The sequence below is a fragment of the Dendropsophus ebraccatus genome, chromosome 7, assembly GCF_027789765.1.
Source record: "Dendropsophus ebraccatus isolate aDenEbr1 chromosome 7, aDenEbr1.pat, whole genome shotgun sequence".
Classification (NCBI taxonomy): Eukaryota; Metazoa; Chordata; class Amphibia; order Anura; family Hylidae; genus Dendropsophus; species Dendropsophus ebraccatus.
The window spans coordinates 109,289,923-109,303,060 of record NC_091460.1 but is presented as its reverse complement, the minus strand read 5'-3'; the positions used below and the strand labels follow the sequence as shown (position 1 = coordinate 109,303,060).

General features: G+C 43.2%; 1 protein-coding gene across 1 annotated transcript in view; it reads left to right on the top strand.

Moving 5' to 3' along the window:
* LOC138796957 (uncharacterized) overlaps nucleotides 1-13,138 on the top strand; it is a 124,114-nt gene that overhangs the window by 96,986 nt on the left and 13,990 nt on the right. Inside the window, exon 5 of the mRNA XM_069976715.1 lies at nucleotides 415-520. Within this exon, the coding sequence (XP_069832816.1) occupies nucleotides 415-520 (106 nt within the window). The remainder of the gene's footprint in view (nucleotides 1-414; nucleotides 521-13,138) is intronic.

Below are 13,138 nucleotides of genomic sequence, written 5' to 3'. Positions count from 1 at the left end.
CACAGTTTTCTGGTCCTTTAGCAAAAAGCAGCAAGCTCAAAACTGGGGGAAGAACACTGGAAAGATAATAACAAGTATGGAGCAAACTGTTAAGTCTCCAAGAGGGGGGATTATTCAACACATATTTTACCTGACCGGAATGCCCCTTTAATGTGCACCCCCTTCACTAAAATCTCAATTTCAAATTAGCACAGAGGTACAAGGAAACATCACAGAAAAAGGAAAAAGCACAAAAATATAAAACACAAAAATATTTACTTACTAAGATATACTCAAGGGAAGTACAAGTTAGTCTGACAGTAGTAGTCTCAAGTTCATAAAATTAACTAAAATTGATTGAAATGAAAAAAAAAATCTGAAAAGTTACATGAAATACAAACAATTCTCTGACATAAATATTTGCCTTTATTTTAGCTATGCCAACAAATTCCAATGGTCAATGATGGGATTGTAACATTTCAAGCATATTGCAGTGCAGTGTCATGGTTAGCCAATGCCTCCAAAGAAAGCAAAATTAGAGGTAAGTGAGAAAACCAATGTTTTATGGAAAACAGACGTAGAAACTAAAAAAAAAAAGAAAAGGCGGGGGCGCCTCTTGGTGTAGTATATCAGGAAAGGAATATCCTTATATAGAAAAGAGGATGAGTTGCACTCACCTAGTAGGGTTGTGCGAGATTATAGGCACAACTCTATGTAGCACATGGGGGGTTAGAGACACCGCAGCTCCTGCCGGGGTACGTCAAGGGAGCCGTACAAGTCAAGATCATATATACAGACCGCAGCGAGCTGATGGACCGGAGGGATCCCGGCTTGGTATGGGCGCAGGTGTTCAGAGAACCACAACGTGACGTGGTTAATCCGTAGGTTTAAAATTTATTAAAAACAACGCGTTTCGGCCGCCAAATCAAGGGTGGCCTTTCTCAAGAAATCAGGAGTTCCCAATTCATCAGGAGTGAAGATGATCCGGCTAGTACTGCAGCACCGGCCGGGACGATCTTCTCTTCTCTAAGACTGCGCCATTTCAGAGGAATCATCCACAAAACCTTTTTTTTTTTTCACCTTTGTGACTCGGAGTCTGGTACCGAGACAAAGTTATAATGATGATTCCTCAAAAAATGACGGAACAGTTCAAAGTTAATTAAACAGTATTTTGATAAGCAAATCTGTCAGTATTTCATGCTGTGTGTTTTGGGCTGTATGAAACTAGTGAATGTAGTGGACACAAGCTGTTGGGATGTCTCATCATTGAAATATTGCAACAGATGATATATAATGACAAATAGATGTATTCCTCATGTCTGACTCCAAGAAGTCTGTAAATTCCGATGAAATGTAGTAAATTTTTCCTGTGTACACCAATCAACACTTACCTGGGAACAAGGTAAAGCATGTTGACATGAGCCTTACCTGATATACATATGATTCCAAATCCCACATGGTCCTATTTCCTGCCTATAATAAAAGATATAAGATTTTAAATATACTCCTTGGAGCCATATTTGTATAATTACCAGAACCTTTATTTACCGTTAGTAGTTACAGGTGTGTCCCTATATAGCAGTTAGGCCCACTATGTGCACCCATATAATAGTTAGGTCCCCTAACTATGCAGTGAAAATGTGAATCTTCCTAAGAAAACAAGCCGTCACATGGCTATGTCAATTTAAAAAATTGGAAACGCTAAGGATCTTGAATGGCGATAAAGAAAAAAATTACGAACATTTTTGTGACATTAAGATTTAGAAAGCATTCAGTGGGAAGGGGTCAAACACACACATATTTACCTTTTTTCAGGTTAGGTTTTTTGCCTGCATTGCAGGCAGATTCAAGGGAAAGACAGTAAGCAGAGTAGTGGCTGAGTACATGGCAGAACTTAGCCCAGCAGAGCTGGCACCCGTCTTCCCTTACTCTTGTGCCACCTGATGAGCAGGATCACATTACAGCAGCTAAAGAAAGCCACACTGCTGACCACTCAGGCTGCTGCCTGAGGCGAGATGCTCAACTCACCACATAATAGATGTGGTAAATCTGATTTTGAAGATAACTAGGTAAGACCTTCTTTAAAGTACCAGACTGTCTTTCACATAGGAGAAATGGCACAGCTACACAAATCACACGCCCTCAGGCTGTCTACAGTTGTTGTTTGCTGTCATGTTATGCTGTTAAAGGGGAACTATATGCAGGTTAGACGTGTCTAACATGCTGTTAGCCCCTTATTGCACACAGGGCACCAAGGAGGAAGGTATGTGTCTTACCTTACTCCTCTGTGCCGTTCCCGTGCTGCTAGCAGTGTAATCCTTGGTCTGGAGCACCGTTAGGAGCACTGGCCCGCCCCATTGCACGATAGAGGCGGGTCAGTGCTCCTAACGGTGCTACGGTCTGAGGATTCGGTGCTAACAGCATCGGAACGGCACTGAGGAGGAAGGTAAGAAACATATCTTCCTCCTCTGCCCCCCACGCGCAATAGGGGGCTATGAGCAGGTTAGACTCATCTAACCTGCTAATAGTTTCACTTTCATGAATCAAGAAACAATGACTGTAAGGAGTTTAATCATATGAGTCTCATATATAATGATAATGAATTTCAATGGAGCATACATACCATCATATTTCTTATAGAGTTGAAAGTGACTTTTTATGCAGAATCTATAGAAAGAAAATTTAAATCAAGCTCTACCAGATGCAATTTATCTGATCATATTCTCAATCTGAGTAACTGTTTTTAGTGTTTATAGGGGTGAATACAGTTTGGGCTGCAGTCCCTAATGTAGAGCACCCCAATCCTCCCATCTACGATATGTCATACAAAATACCAGGGTTATGTCCAAGAAACCTGACCTGAAAGTATCTCCTTGATGCCATGCATGAAGGCATTGGATAAGGATCAAGTTTAATATGTGTTTCCATAATTTCCATTCAATTCAATTAACTGTAAAATATTCCTCTCTCTTTGACATTAGTTGATAACTCTTTTGTAAGAAATATCTATTAGAGCCATAGGCTCAAAATTCTTCCACTTTTCAAGTGCCTGAGATTATTACTTTGAATATTATAGCCATTTATTTCAATTATTTAGCTCTCCAAAGAACACTAAGTGATACAGTAATGGAACAATGTGAATATATTTTAATATAAGTAACAATCTCCCAGATGGTTACATTAAATGAGCATAAATATTGTAAATAGAACTGGCTAATAATTTGATAGGATTTGTCCTCTAAACGCTGTATAAATCAACACCAATCATGAATAGATCATGTCTTATTCTTCAGCAGTAGAATACGCTATTCCCACTATAGTAACATAAAAGCAAATAATAAAGGAAACATAATGAATATTCTTTTTAAAATAATCTTTATCTTTCATATAAAATATATCAAATATTATATATAAAATTATTATCTTTAATAATCTATATTCTCTATAAAATAAAAATAAGGCTATATTGACATGTTCCGTAGTCTGTCCGTAGCCATGGACCCATAGCGAGGCACAGCCTACAGAAGTGCATCTGTAGGGGGTCCACAATGCATGGACTTCAATGCAGAACAGTGATCACAGTCCAATAACACATAGAGAATGGATGAACGGGGACATTTTAATGTATAGGCCCGTAGTGCTTTCAGCAATTATAGGCACATTACAGAAGGTGTGAATGCAGCCTAAAAAATATAAATTCAGTATCAGGCACACACATCGTAGGACACTGGCCGTTCTGTGACCCAGCCATGTCTCAGAACGGCCATCGTCAGTGAAGATCATCCCAGCCAGTACTGCAGTACCGGCCGGATGATCATCATTTGTGCTAAATTGGGATGGGGGCGCATCCATGTGCGCCTGCATCCCAATTCGTTTTGAGAAATTACTTGATAGCGCAAAACAGTTGGCAGGGAGTGTGCGTTCCTCTACGTCCTGTTATGTGTTTTTGGATAAAATAACGATGAAGCTTTTAAGGTGAAGTTCCGCGGTATGTAAACTTCTTGTATATAGGAGTGTATACACAATATAAATTTCCTATTAATCCCGGCCGTTGTTGCAAATTGGCAACAACGGCCGTGATTAATAGGAAACTTACGTTGTGTGAACATAGCCTAATTGTGGAAGGTTAACTTGATGTCCGACACATAAAAATAAATTTTATTATTATTTTTATTTTTTGCACAGACTTTCAGTGTCAGTGACAGTTTGAGTGCTTGTCATAGACCAATCAGATTCCCTGACAGAAGGAGGTATAATACTAATACCTGTTGGGTCGGCAATCTGCATCTAGACTCTACATGTAGAGGCAGACTCTACATGTAGAGTGCGGATAACACTGATCATTGCCATGTATAGCATTAATCATTATAAGCAATCTAATGATTTCTTGTAATAGTCCCCTGGGGGGGAGACTTAAAAAGTCTAAAAAAAGGAAAATATATATATTTTTTTTAAACTATAACAGAACCCCTCCTCCCTGATCGGTTTGCACTCACTTAATCCTCAACATCACTATGTGTAATAGGGGCTTTTGAAACTGAGGAGGAGAGCACTGTGACATCCATGCATTAACAACCCTTGGTCAAGAAGGGGTTAAAAGAAGATGTTACTCATCTGACAGATTCCTGGCCACTATTGTTCCCTGCTGCTTCCTGGCCCCGTCTCAACACTCAGGAAAAGCCTACTCAAGCAGCAGCCATTCCGCAATGGGGTCTGAAAGTGAGAGACAAGAACATTGGTGGTAAGGAATAGGTAAGGGGAATAAGGCTTTTATTTTTTTCCATAAAACTAGATTGCTAAGAATAGACCTAATTCAATGAGATTACACTTTTTCCCAATTATAAGCTCTATATTGTCCCACAGAAATAAAGTCTTTTTCAGGACACCAGCTCCTTCCAATTTTGCTATTGCTATTTTATTTCCCGTTTGAGTCCCAAGGCAAACTTTTGCTAAATATGTTCGGATGAATATATATTAATCCCAGAAACACGGTGTGGAGGGAAATCTCTCTGCTATAGGCAATATGTGAAGCTTTGTTCAAATTTCATAAGCCCTGGAGGAGCCGTGTGGCTCTTCTCAGCAAGTTATTGAGCATTTTTGTAGATTAGAAAAGTTGACAGCTGAGCATGAATCCCAGGAATATGGAAAACAGCTTCACTCTCAGGTCTTTTCTAAACCTTAGGGCTAAAAAGAAACCTTTTTAAGTTCGTCCAAATCCTATATATTACTCCTGCCACCCGGTAAATTAGGTCTGTTACTGATAGGCATTAAAGCCTAGTTTTTGACTCAAGTTTCCCGCAAGCTCTTTACTGCCTCTTATTATACGCTAATAAGCATCACGTGACTCCGGATTTCTTCTTAAACACATCTTGAATCTCAGCAATATCCACAGAATTGCAAATACATTTAAATGTTCCTTGATTTCCCAAATGCCTAATTGAATAAAAAGAGGCAACGTTGTTAATGTAAAAGCTATTAGACAGAGGATTTGTTCTTTATTGACTAGTATCTAAAGAGGGAAAAAACTTGTTTAAGCAGAAATTAATTGTAAGGCTTAAGCAATTGTTTATTATCACATGTAATTATAGGTAATGTCCCATAGGGATGGGGACCCTGGTGGCCCCAACTTACTTCAATATTTTCCTCATTGTCTATATATGATTATATTTATATAATATAGATTATATCTGTCTTTGCGTCTCTGGGACGCACCCAAGCGGTGTTCTTCATTACGGGATGAGTCTGTATATCTAGTGTGAATGTGGGTTGATTCTGCCTTGGGCTAGTTTAATTAATTTTGGTTAACTTCTTGCCTTGCCAGTGATTGACAGCCCTATCCTCCTTTCTAAGAGTACCATTAGACTGGCCAATATGAGAAGCAAGTGAGCGCCAACTTGTCAGGTTATCGCTCACTTGCTCCTCATTGCCTGCTTACTGTCTGTGCTATTACACAGGGCAAGGGGGCCGCAGGGAGCTGTGGGAGGGGCTGCCACTACTCCTATTAGACGGAACGACAACCATCACTATCCTTAACGTGATTTTGGTTCATGTTTGAAAACCACGATCAGCCAAATAAGGCATTAGAATGCTTTGAAGTTGACGTGACAAATGTGTTACATTACATTTACTCTCCACTAAACTGAAATCTGTCTCATGCGGCCAATTTTATCATAATTTAAAATAAACAGTGATAAGCTGGTATTTTAAAGAACAAGCAAATGTACAAGAATATTCAGGATTACAAATGTAAGTCCAAAAGTCAAATCTCTTTTTGAGAAGAAAATGTAATTTAAATTAAGGGCATATGCATCAATGTGCCTTTTCCCCGCAGCTCTTATTTTAAATTTTTCCATTTTCACACCCCTGGATCCGCCTCTTGATAAATCCAGCTTAGCAGTGAAAAAATCTAAACCAGCTCGGAGCCAGCTTAAAGTGAATGTACCATCAGTTCTGGTGCGGGGATGCTAGTGCCACAGTCCTTTTTTTTAACCGGCGCCAGTCTATTCCCAGGCACTGGTCCAGTGGAGACAGCTTAAAGCGAATATACCATCAGACACATCACTTTAAATTTCGTACATGAATAGATCGCACAGGGATGCTGGTGCAGCGACCCTTTTTTGAACCAGCGTCCGATTCTCGGTCTATTCTTAGGCACCGGCCTGGCATGAAGCACTGAGTGCAGACCCGCCAACCCCCAGTGTGATGATTTTCCCTCCCCTCTGTGACGCAGCTCCATTAGAATGAATGGAGCCGTGTCACAGAGGGGAGGGTTTTTTTCAAACTGGGGGCATCCCCGTGTAGGTGCCAATCCCTTCATGTAAAAAACTTTTAATATGTTGCTGACCATGGTAAGACTAACAATTCATTCCATATTTGTAATTATCTATCCTTTCTCCTTCCCCCAGTTCTCAGCTGCTGCCTTCGGCTAAAAACACAAAAATCTGTGTCCGAGCCTTTCTCTCTGTCTCCCCCTTTTCCTCCTCCCTTCTGAGAAAGCTGATGTAAACAAGTCTAAGCAAGTTGTATCTGCAGCTTCTTTGTAATGCTAGGAGGATTGTTCTGAGGTCAAGATAATAAACTCACTGGGATTAACCCTCCCAGCATTACAAAGAAGCTACAATGTTGCAACATTTCAAAAGTTATGTTTGGAAATTAGTTTACTGTGATAAACCCTCCTGGCATTACAAAGTTGCCAAAGTTACAGCCTGCTCGGGACTTGTTTACTTCAGCCATCTTGGAAGGGAGGGGGGAGGAGGGGGAGACAGAGAGAACACATCACATACAGATTTCTTTGTCTTCAGCACAAAGCAGCAGGCTCAAAACTGTGAGAAAGAGACTGAATAGATAATAACAAGTATGGAATGAATTGTTAGTTTTACCATGGGCAGCAGCATATGATAAGCTATGTTTGAGTGGCATACCCCTTTAAACTTTCCCAATCTGTGTTTTTCTTAACCCCTTAACGACAAAGGGCGTATAGGTACGCCCTATTGCCGGTAAGGGCGTTCAGAGCGGGGCCGCACGGCGACCCCGATCTGAACCGCGGCGGTCCCGGGTGCCGCTTGTAGCCCGGGACCGTAGGTATTAGCGGGCACGGTCCGATCGCCGTACCCGCTAATACAGTAATCAGATGCAGCTGTCAAACATGACAGCTGCATCCGATTACTGGATCCAGCGTCTCCCTGGTGTCTAGTGGCGGAGATCGCTCCTCCGGGATGTTATCCAGGAGGAGCGATCTCCGTTTCTGAAGCCGGCCGGGGACCGCTCCAAGATGGCGCCGTCCCCGGCTCGGCACTCGTTTACTTCCGGCTGCAGCAGCCGAAAGCAAACGAGTGCCGATCTCATGGATCTCTGCAGCATATCTATGCTGCAGAGATCTCAATGAGAGATCAAAGTGTATATACTAGAAGTCCCCTAGGGGGGCTTCTAGTATATGTGTAAAAAAAATATATATAGTGTTGTTGTCAATAAAAAGCCCCCTCCCCTAATAAAAGTCTGAATCACCCCCCTTTTCCCAGGTTATAAATAAAAGTAAACAAATAAATAAATAAACAAACATGTTTGCTATCGCCGCGTGCATAATCGCCCGAACTATTAATTAATCACATTCCTGATCTCGTACGGTGAACGGCGTAAGCGCAAAAAAATCCCAAAGTGCAAAATTGCGCATTTTTGGTCGCATCAAATCCAGAAAAATTGTAATAAAAAGCGATCAAAAAGTCTTATATGGGCCATCAAGGTACCGATAGAAAGAACACATCATGGAGCAAAGAATGACACCTGACACAGCCCCATAGACCAAAGGATAAAAGCGCTATAAGCCTGGGAATGGAGCGGTTTTAAGTGAAGTATATTTGTTGACAATGGTTTGAATTTTTTACAGGCCATCAGATACAATAAAAGTTATACATGTTATATATCATAGTAATCGTAACGACTTGAGGAACGTGCATAACAAGTCAATTTTACCCCAGGGCGAATGGCGTAAAAACACATTTCCCCCAAATAAACAAAATGCGTTTTTTTTTCAATTTCACCACACTTTGAATTTTTTTCTGGTTTCGCAGTGTACTTTATGCAAAAATTCAGCCTGTCATTGCAAAGTACAATTAGTGACGCAAAAAATAAGGGCTCATGTGGGTTTCTAGGTGGAAAAATGCAAGTGCTATGGCCTTTGATGCACAAGGAGGAAAAAACGAAAACGCAAAAATCGAAATTGGCTCTCTCCTTAAGGGGTTAATGGGAGAATAAAACGTCAATGTTATTAATGCGAATTGTTTAAAAGACACAACATCTTTCTTGTCATTTGCCTAAACCATGTGCAGTTTGACAGATAATCCTGGTCATCTGTGATCCTAGCCATTTTACAGTGATCCTTAAACCTTCTCTAATGGTGCTTTTAGACGAAACGATTATCATTCGAATTTGCACGATAACGATCGGATTCGAATGATAATCGTACGTGTAAACACTGCGAACGATCAAGTGACCAGCGATAAATCGTTCATTTTGATCTTTCAACATGTTCTAAAATTGTCGTTCGTCGTTCGCAAAAAATTTGCAGATCGTTCCGTCTAAACAGTCGTTCACCGATTTACCCTATGTGTGAGATAGGCTTAAGCGATCGCAAAACGATTTTTCCGTACGATGTATCGTTTCGTCTAAACGCTGATTGTTATAAAAAACACATCGTTCATTCAAAATCGTTAATCGTGCGATCGGGCGAATTATCACTCCGTCTAAAAGCACCATAACAGCATGTCTGGACCAGGAGCCATAAACACTCTGAGCAAAAGGCTCGCTCCTGTTCTGTCATCGGATGAAGATTCCAGAATAACTGTATATGAGAATGTGACAGTGTGGTGCCCGCTATATTTTGAATGCTTAGCACATGTTTAGATTTAAATCAACAGCACTGCGGGGGATGAAGAGGACTGGTGCTTCCCTACCTGCACCGTTGACATGTTATCTAAGCAGAAACTAATTCTACTATTTGCTATATTCTTCCCCTACAATTTTAATTCCATCATTATGTGGAAAAAGCAGGGTTTTAGTCAGTAGCGAAATTAGGGGGGGCCGCCACTCCCGGGCCTACCAAGGCTGGGGGCCCACTAGGGCTGGGCGATTGAAATCAATTTGATTTTATTATTAATGTCAGTCTGTGCGTTGTCAGGCGCGCGGGCAGTCCTGAGAGGGGCGGTGCAGGCAAGCCGGACAGGAGCGCGGGGGGTGGGGGTGCAGTGTCGGGCCATCGGGCAAGCCATAAAGGGGCGGTGTGGGGCGCGACACAGGCACGCTGGAGAGGGGTGAGTGGAAAAAATATGTTGGGTGGGCAGGCTGCAGAGGGGAGGTGCGGTGCCGGCGGCCTCAAGCCACTTAACAGCGCTGCCGCTGTCCTGCCCCCGCACCTTCCGCTGAGCATCCCGCTCTCCTCCTGGCCAGACATGGAGCTCCCCGGTCTCTGGAGGAGGCCGCAGGGACTACAGGAGAAGGTGATCATGTCGCTGTGGGTCATGGAACTGTACAGCGTGATCGGGGGTTTTAGTGCAGACCTCCGATCCCGCTGTATAGCTCCAGGACGCCACTATACCTTCACTACTACACCCCTTATCCACTATACCTCCACTACTACACACCTTATCCACTATACCTCCACTACTACACCCCTTATAATGTTGGTCATTTCCAGCATCTTGTACTCAGTATAATGGGGTCACCCAGCTTTCCCAGTATCTAATACTCAGTATGATGGAGGTCACCCAGCTTTCCAAGCATCTAATACTCAGTATGATGGAGGTCACCCAGCTTTCCCAGCATCTAATACTCAGTATGATGGAGGTCATCCAGCTTTCCCAGCATCTAATACTCAGTATGATGGATATCACCCAGCTTTCCCAGCATCTTATACTCAGTATGATGGAGGTCACCCAGCTTTCCCAGCATCAAATACTCAGTATAATGTGGTCACCCAGCTTTCCCAGCATCTTATACTTAGTATGATGGAGGTCACCCAGCTTTCCCAGCATCTAATACTCAGTATGATGGATATCACCCAGCTTTTCCAGCATCCTCTACATCCTGTACATGCTTTCCCATTATTGCCCAGAGAAGGCCTACTGGAGAAAGGGGTGGTATACTACAGAGGGACCTATACTGCACATAGGGGGGCAACACTACAGAGTGGCCTATACTGCACATATGGGGGCCACACTACAGAGGGGCCTATACTGCACATAGGGGGGCAACAATACAGAGGGCCTATTCTGTATAGAGGTTGCCTAAAGTGGGCTACACTACGGGGAGTTTGTATAGACATGAGGATGATCCTGGATCAAGGAGTCTAAAATGTTTCTGTTGCTGTGGTGCTGTTTCTGGAACAAAGCAGCTATGGTTCTCTTATCTTGCATAACCCCTTTAAATTTTACATGGCCATATATGTGAAAAGCAGAAAGCCTTTTACACTGCTCTCAATCCCTGTTCTCTATGAGTAATGTAGTAGACTATTTCCTTTATTATTTGGAAAGCAGTGTCGTCTGCTGAGGTTCCCTATGGGTAACTTAATCTGTTGGGGGCCCACTCAGACTTGCTCGCCCCCCCCCCCCCAGACTGAACCCCTAGCTAGGCCCCTGGTTTTAACCCTTTCAGGATCAGACTAATTATGGCCTTAAGGACCAGAGCACATTTTTCAAATCTGATCTGTCTCACTTTATTTGTCTATAGCTCTGTGATGCTATAACTTATCTATGTGATTCTGATACTTTTTTTTTTTTCATGATATATTGTACTTAAAAGAGACCTGTCACCCCGGCTGCCGGGGTGAAGGCCCCTCAACCCCCTGGGTGGAGCCCCTTATATTTACCCCTTTCATAAAGTCCCGGTCCTTGACCCCGTCCCGCTGCCGAGAAATCTCCGTCGGAAGCCGTGCACGCGCTCACCAGAGATGAGTCTGATGCCCATAGAGAATGACTGGAGAAGTTATTCTCTATGGGTGTCGGACTCATCTCTGGTGAGCGGGCGCATGGCTTCTGACGGGGATTTCACGGCGGTGGGACGGGGACCGGGACTTCGTGGAAGGGGTAAATATAAGGGGCTCCACCAGGGGGTCGGGCAGCCTTCAACCTGGCAGCCGGGATGACAGGTCTCCTTTAAGGTTAGTGGTAAATTTTGTCCAATATCAGTACAATTTCCTAGTGAATAAATGCCCCCATTTTATGAAAAAATTGCAGTTTTCTAACTTAGAATTTTCTGTAGTCTCCGTGTGTATGATAATTTTTTTGTCAATGCCATTACAGTGCTACCAAATATGCATACTTTTTTATTTATTTATTATTTGAATGGGGGGACATGGGGATTATGTTGTATTTATTTTACTTTTTTTTCTTTGTTTCTGTTTTCTGTCTCTGATTGCCCGATGACAGGCATAACACACTGCAGTGCTGTTCTGCACTGCCCTGTATTATGCCTGTTATAGGCACAGCTGATCCCACTCTGCCTTAGGGCAGAGCCTGATTGGCTTCCGTAGCTATGGCACCTGAGGCCTACTATTGGCTTTCTATGATCGCTTTAAAGAGCCCCATGTTAAACAGAGGAGAATTCTCCCTCTGTTCTCCCTATAAATCCTGTGATCACACTGACTCAGTAGCGATATTTGATAGGGGGCAGGGTGGGCGGCCGCCCCCGGGCCCACTCTGGCAGGGGCCCACTGTGATCTCCAGAGATTTTTCACTGAATTGGGTCCCCCGGCACCCGGCAAGTTCTCTTGGGACGGCACTCAGCTGCTGAATGCTGAGCCTGGCCATGTAATCACTCCTGTGGCCGGAGGCAGAACAATTCCGCCTCCAGCCACAAGAGGCCGCTCCCTTCCCCCTGCACTTGAGTCACACACACAGAGCAGGGACTCAGGGAGTGAGCTGACTCCTGAGGCTGACTGTGACAGTACTGCGTTGCAGGTAATTATGGCGTCCTTTCTTTTTCTGGGGGGAGAGGAGGTGTGGGGTGTGATGTGCTGGTCTGGCCAAATGACGGGGACCTAATTTGGAGTTACAGGCTACTGGGGGGATGCAGCTTGGGGTGTGTATACCTGCTGTATTAGTGGAAAAAATGGCGAGCTGGTGGTAAGAAGAGGGTCTGCCATGTGTCCACTTGGTAACTGCTGCTTCTGCCATGAGATAGAATGAGCTTTCTGCCTCAGGTAGCAGACTCTTTTTGCCTCACTAGGGGACGGCTGAACAGCACAATCCCTTACTTTCACTTTCATTTATGCAGTGAGCCGACACACATTAGAGCTGACTGGAAGGTGTGTGCCCTGTCCCCCCCACTACTAAACCCCCATATCTACCTATACTACTACACCCCTTATCCACTATACCTCACTACTACACCCCTTATATCTACCTATACTACTACTACACCCCTTATCCACTATACCTCACTACTACACCCCTCATCCACTATACCTCACTACTACACCCCTTATCCACTATACCTCACTACTACACCCCTCATCCACTATACCTCACTACTACACCCCTTATCCACTATACCTCCACTACTACACCCCTCATCCATTATACCCCACTACTACACCCCTTATCCACTATACCTCACTACTACACCCCTTATCCACTATACCTCACTACTCCACCCCTCATCCACTATA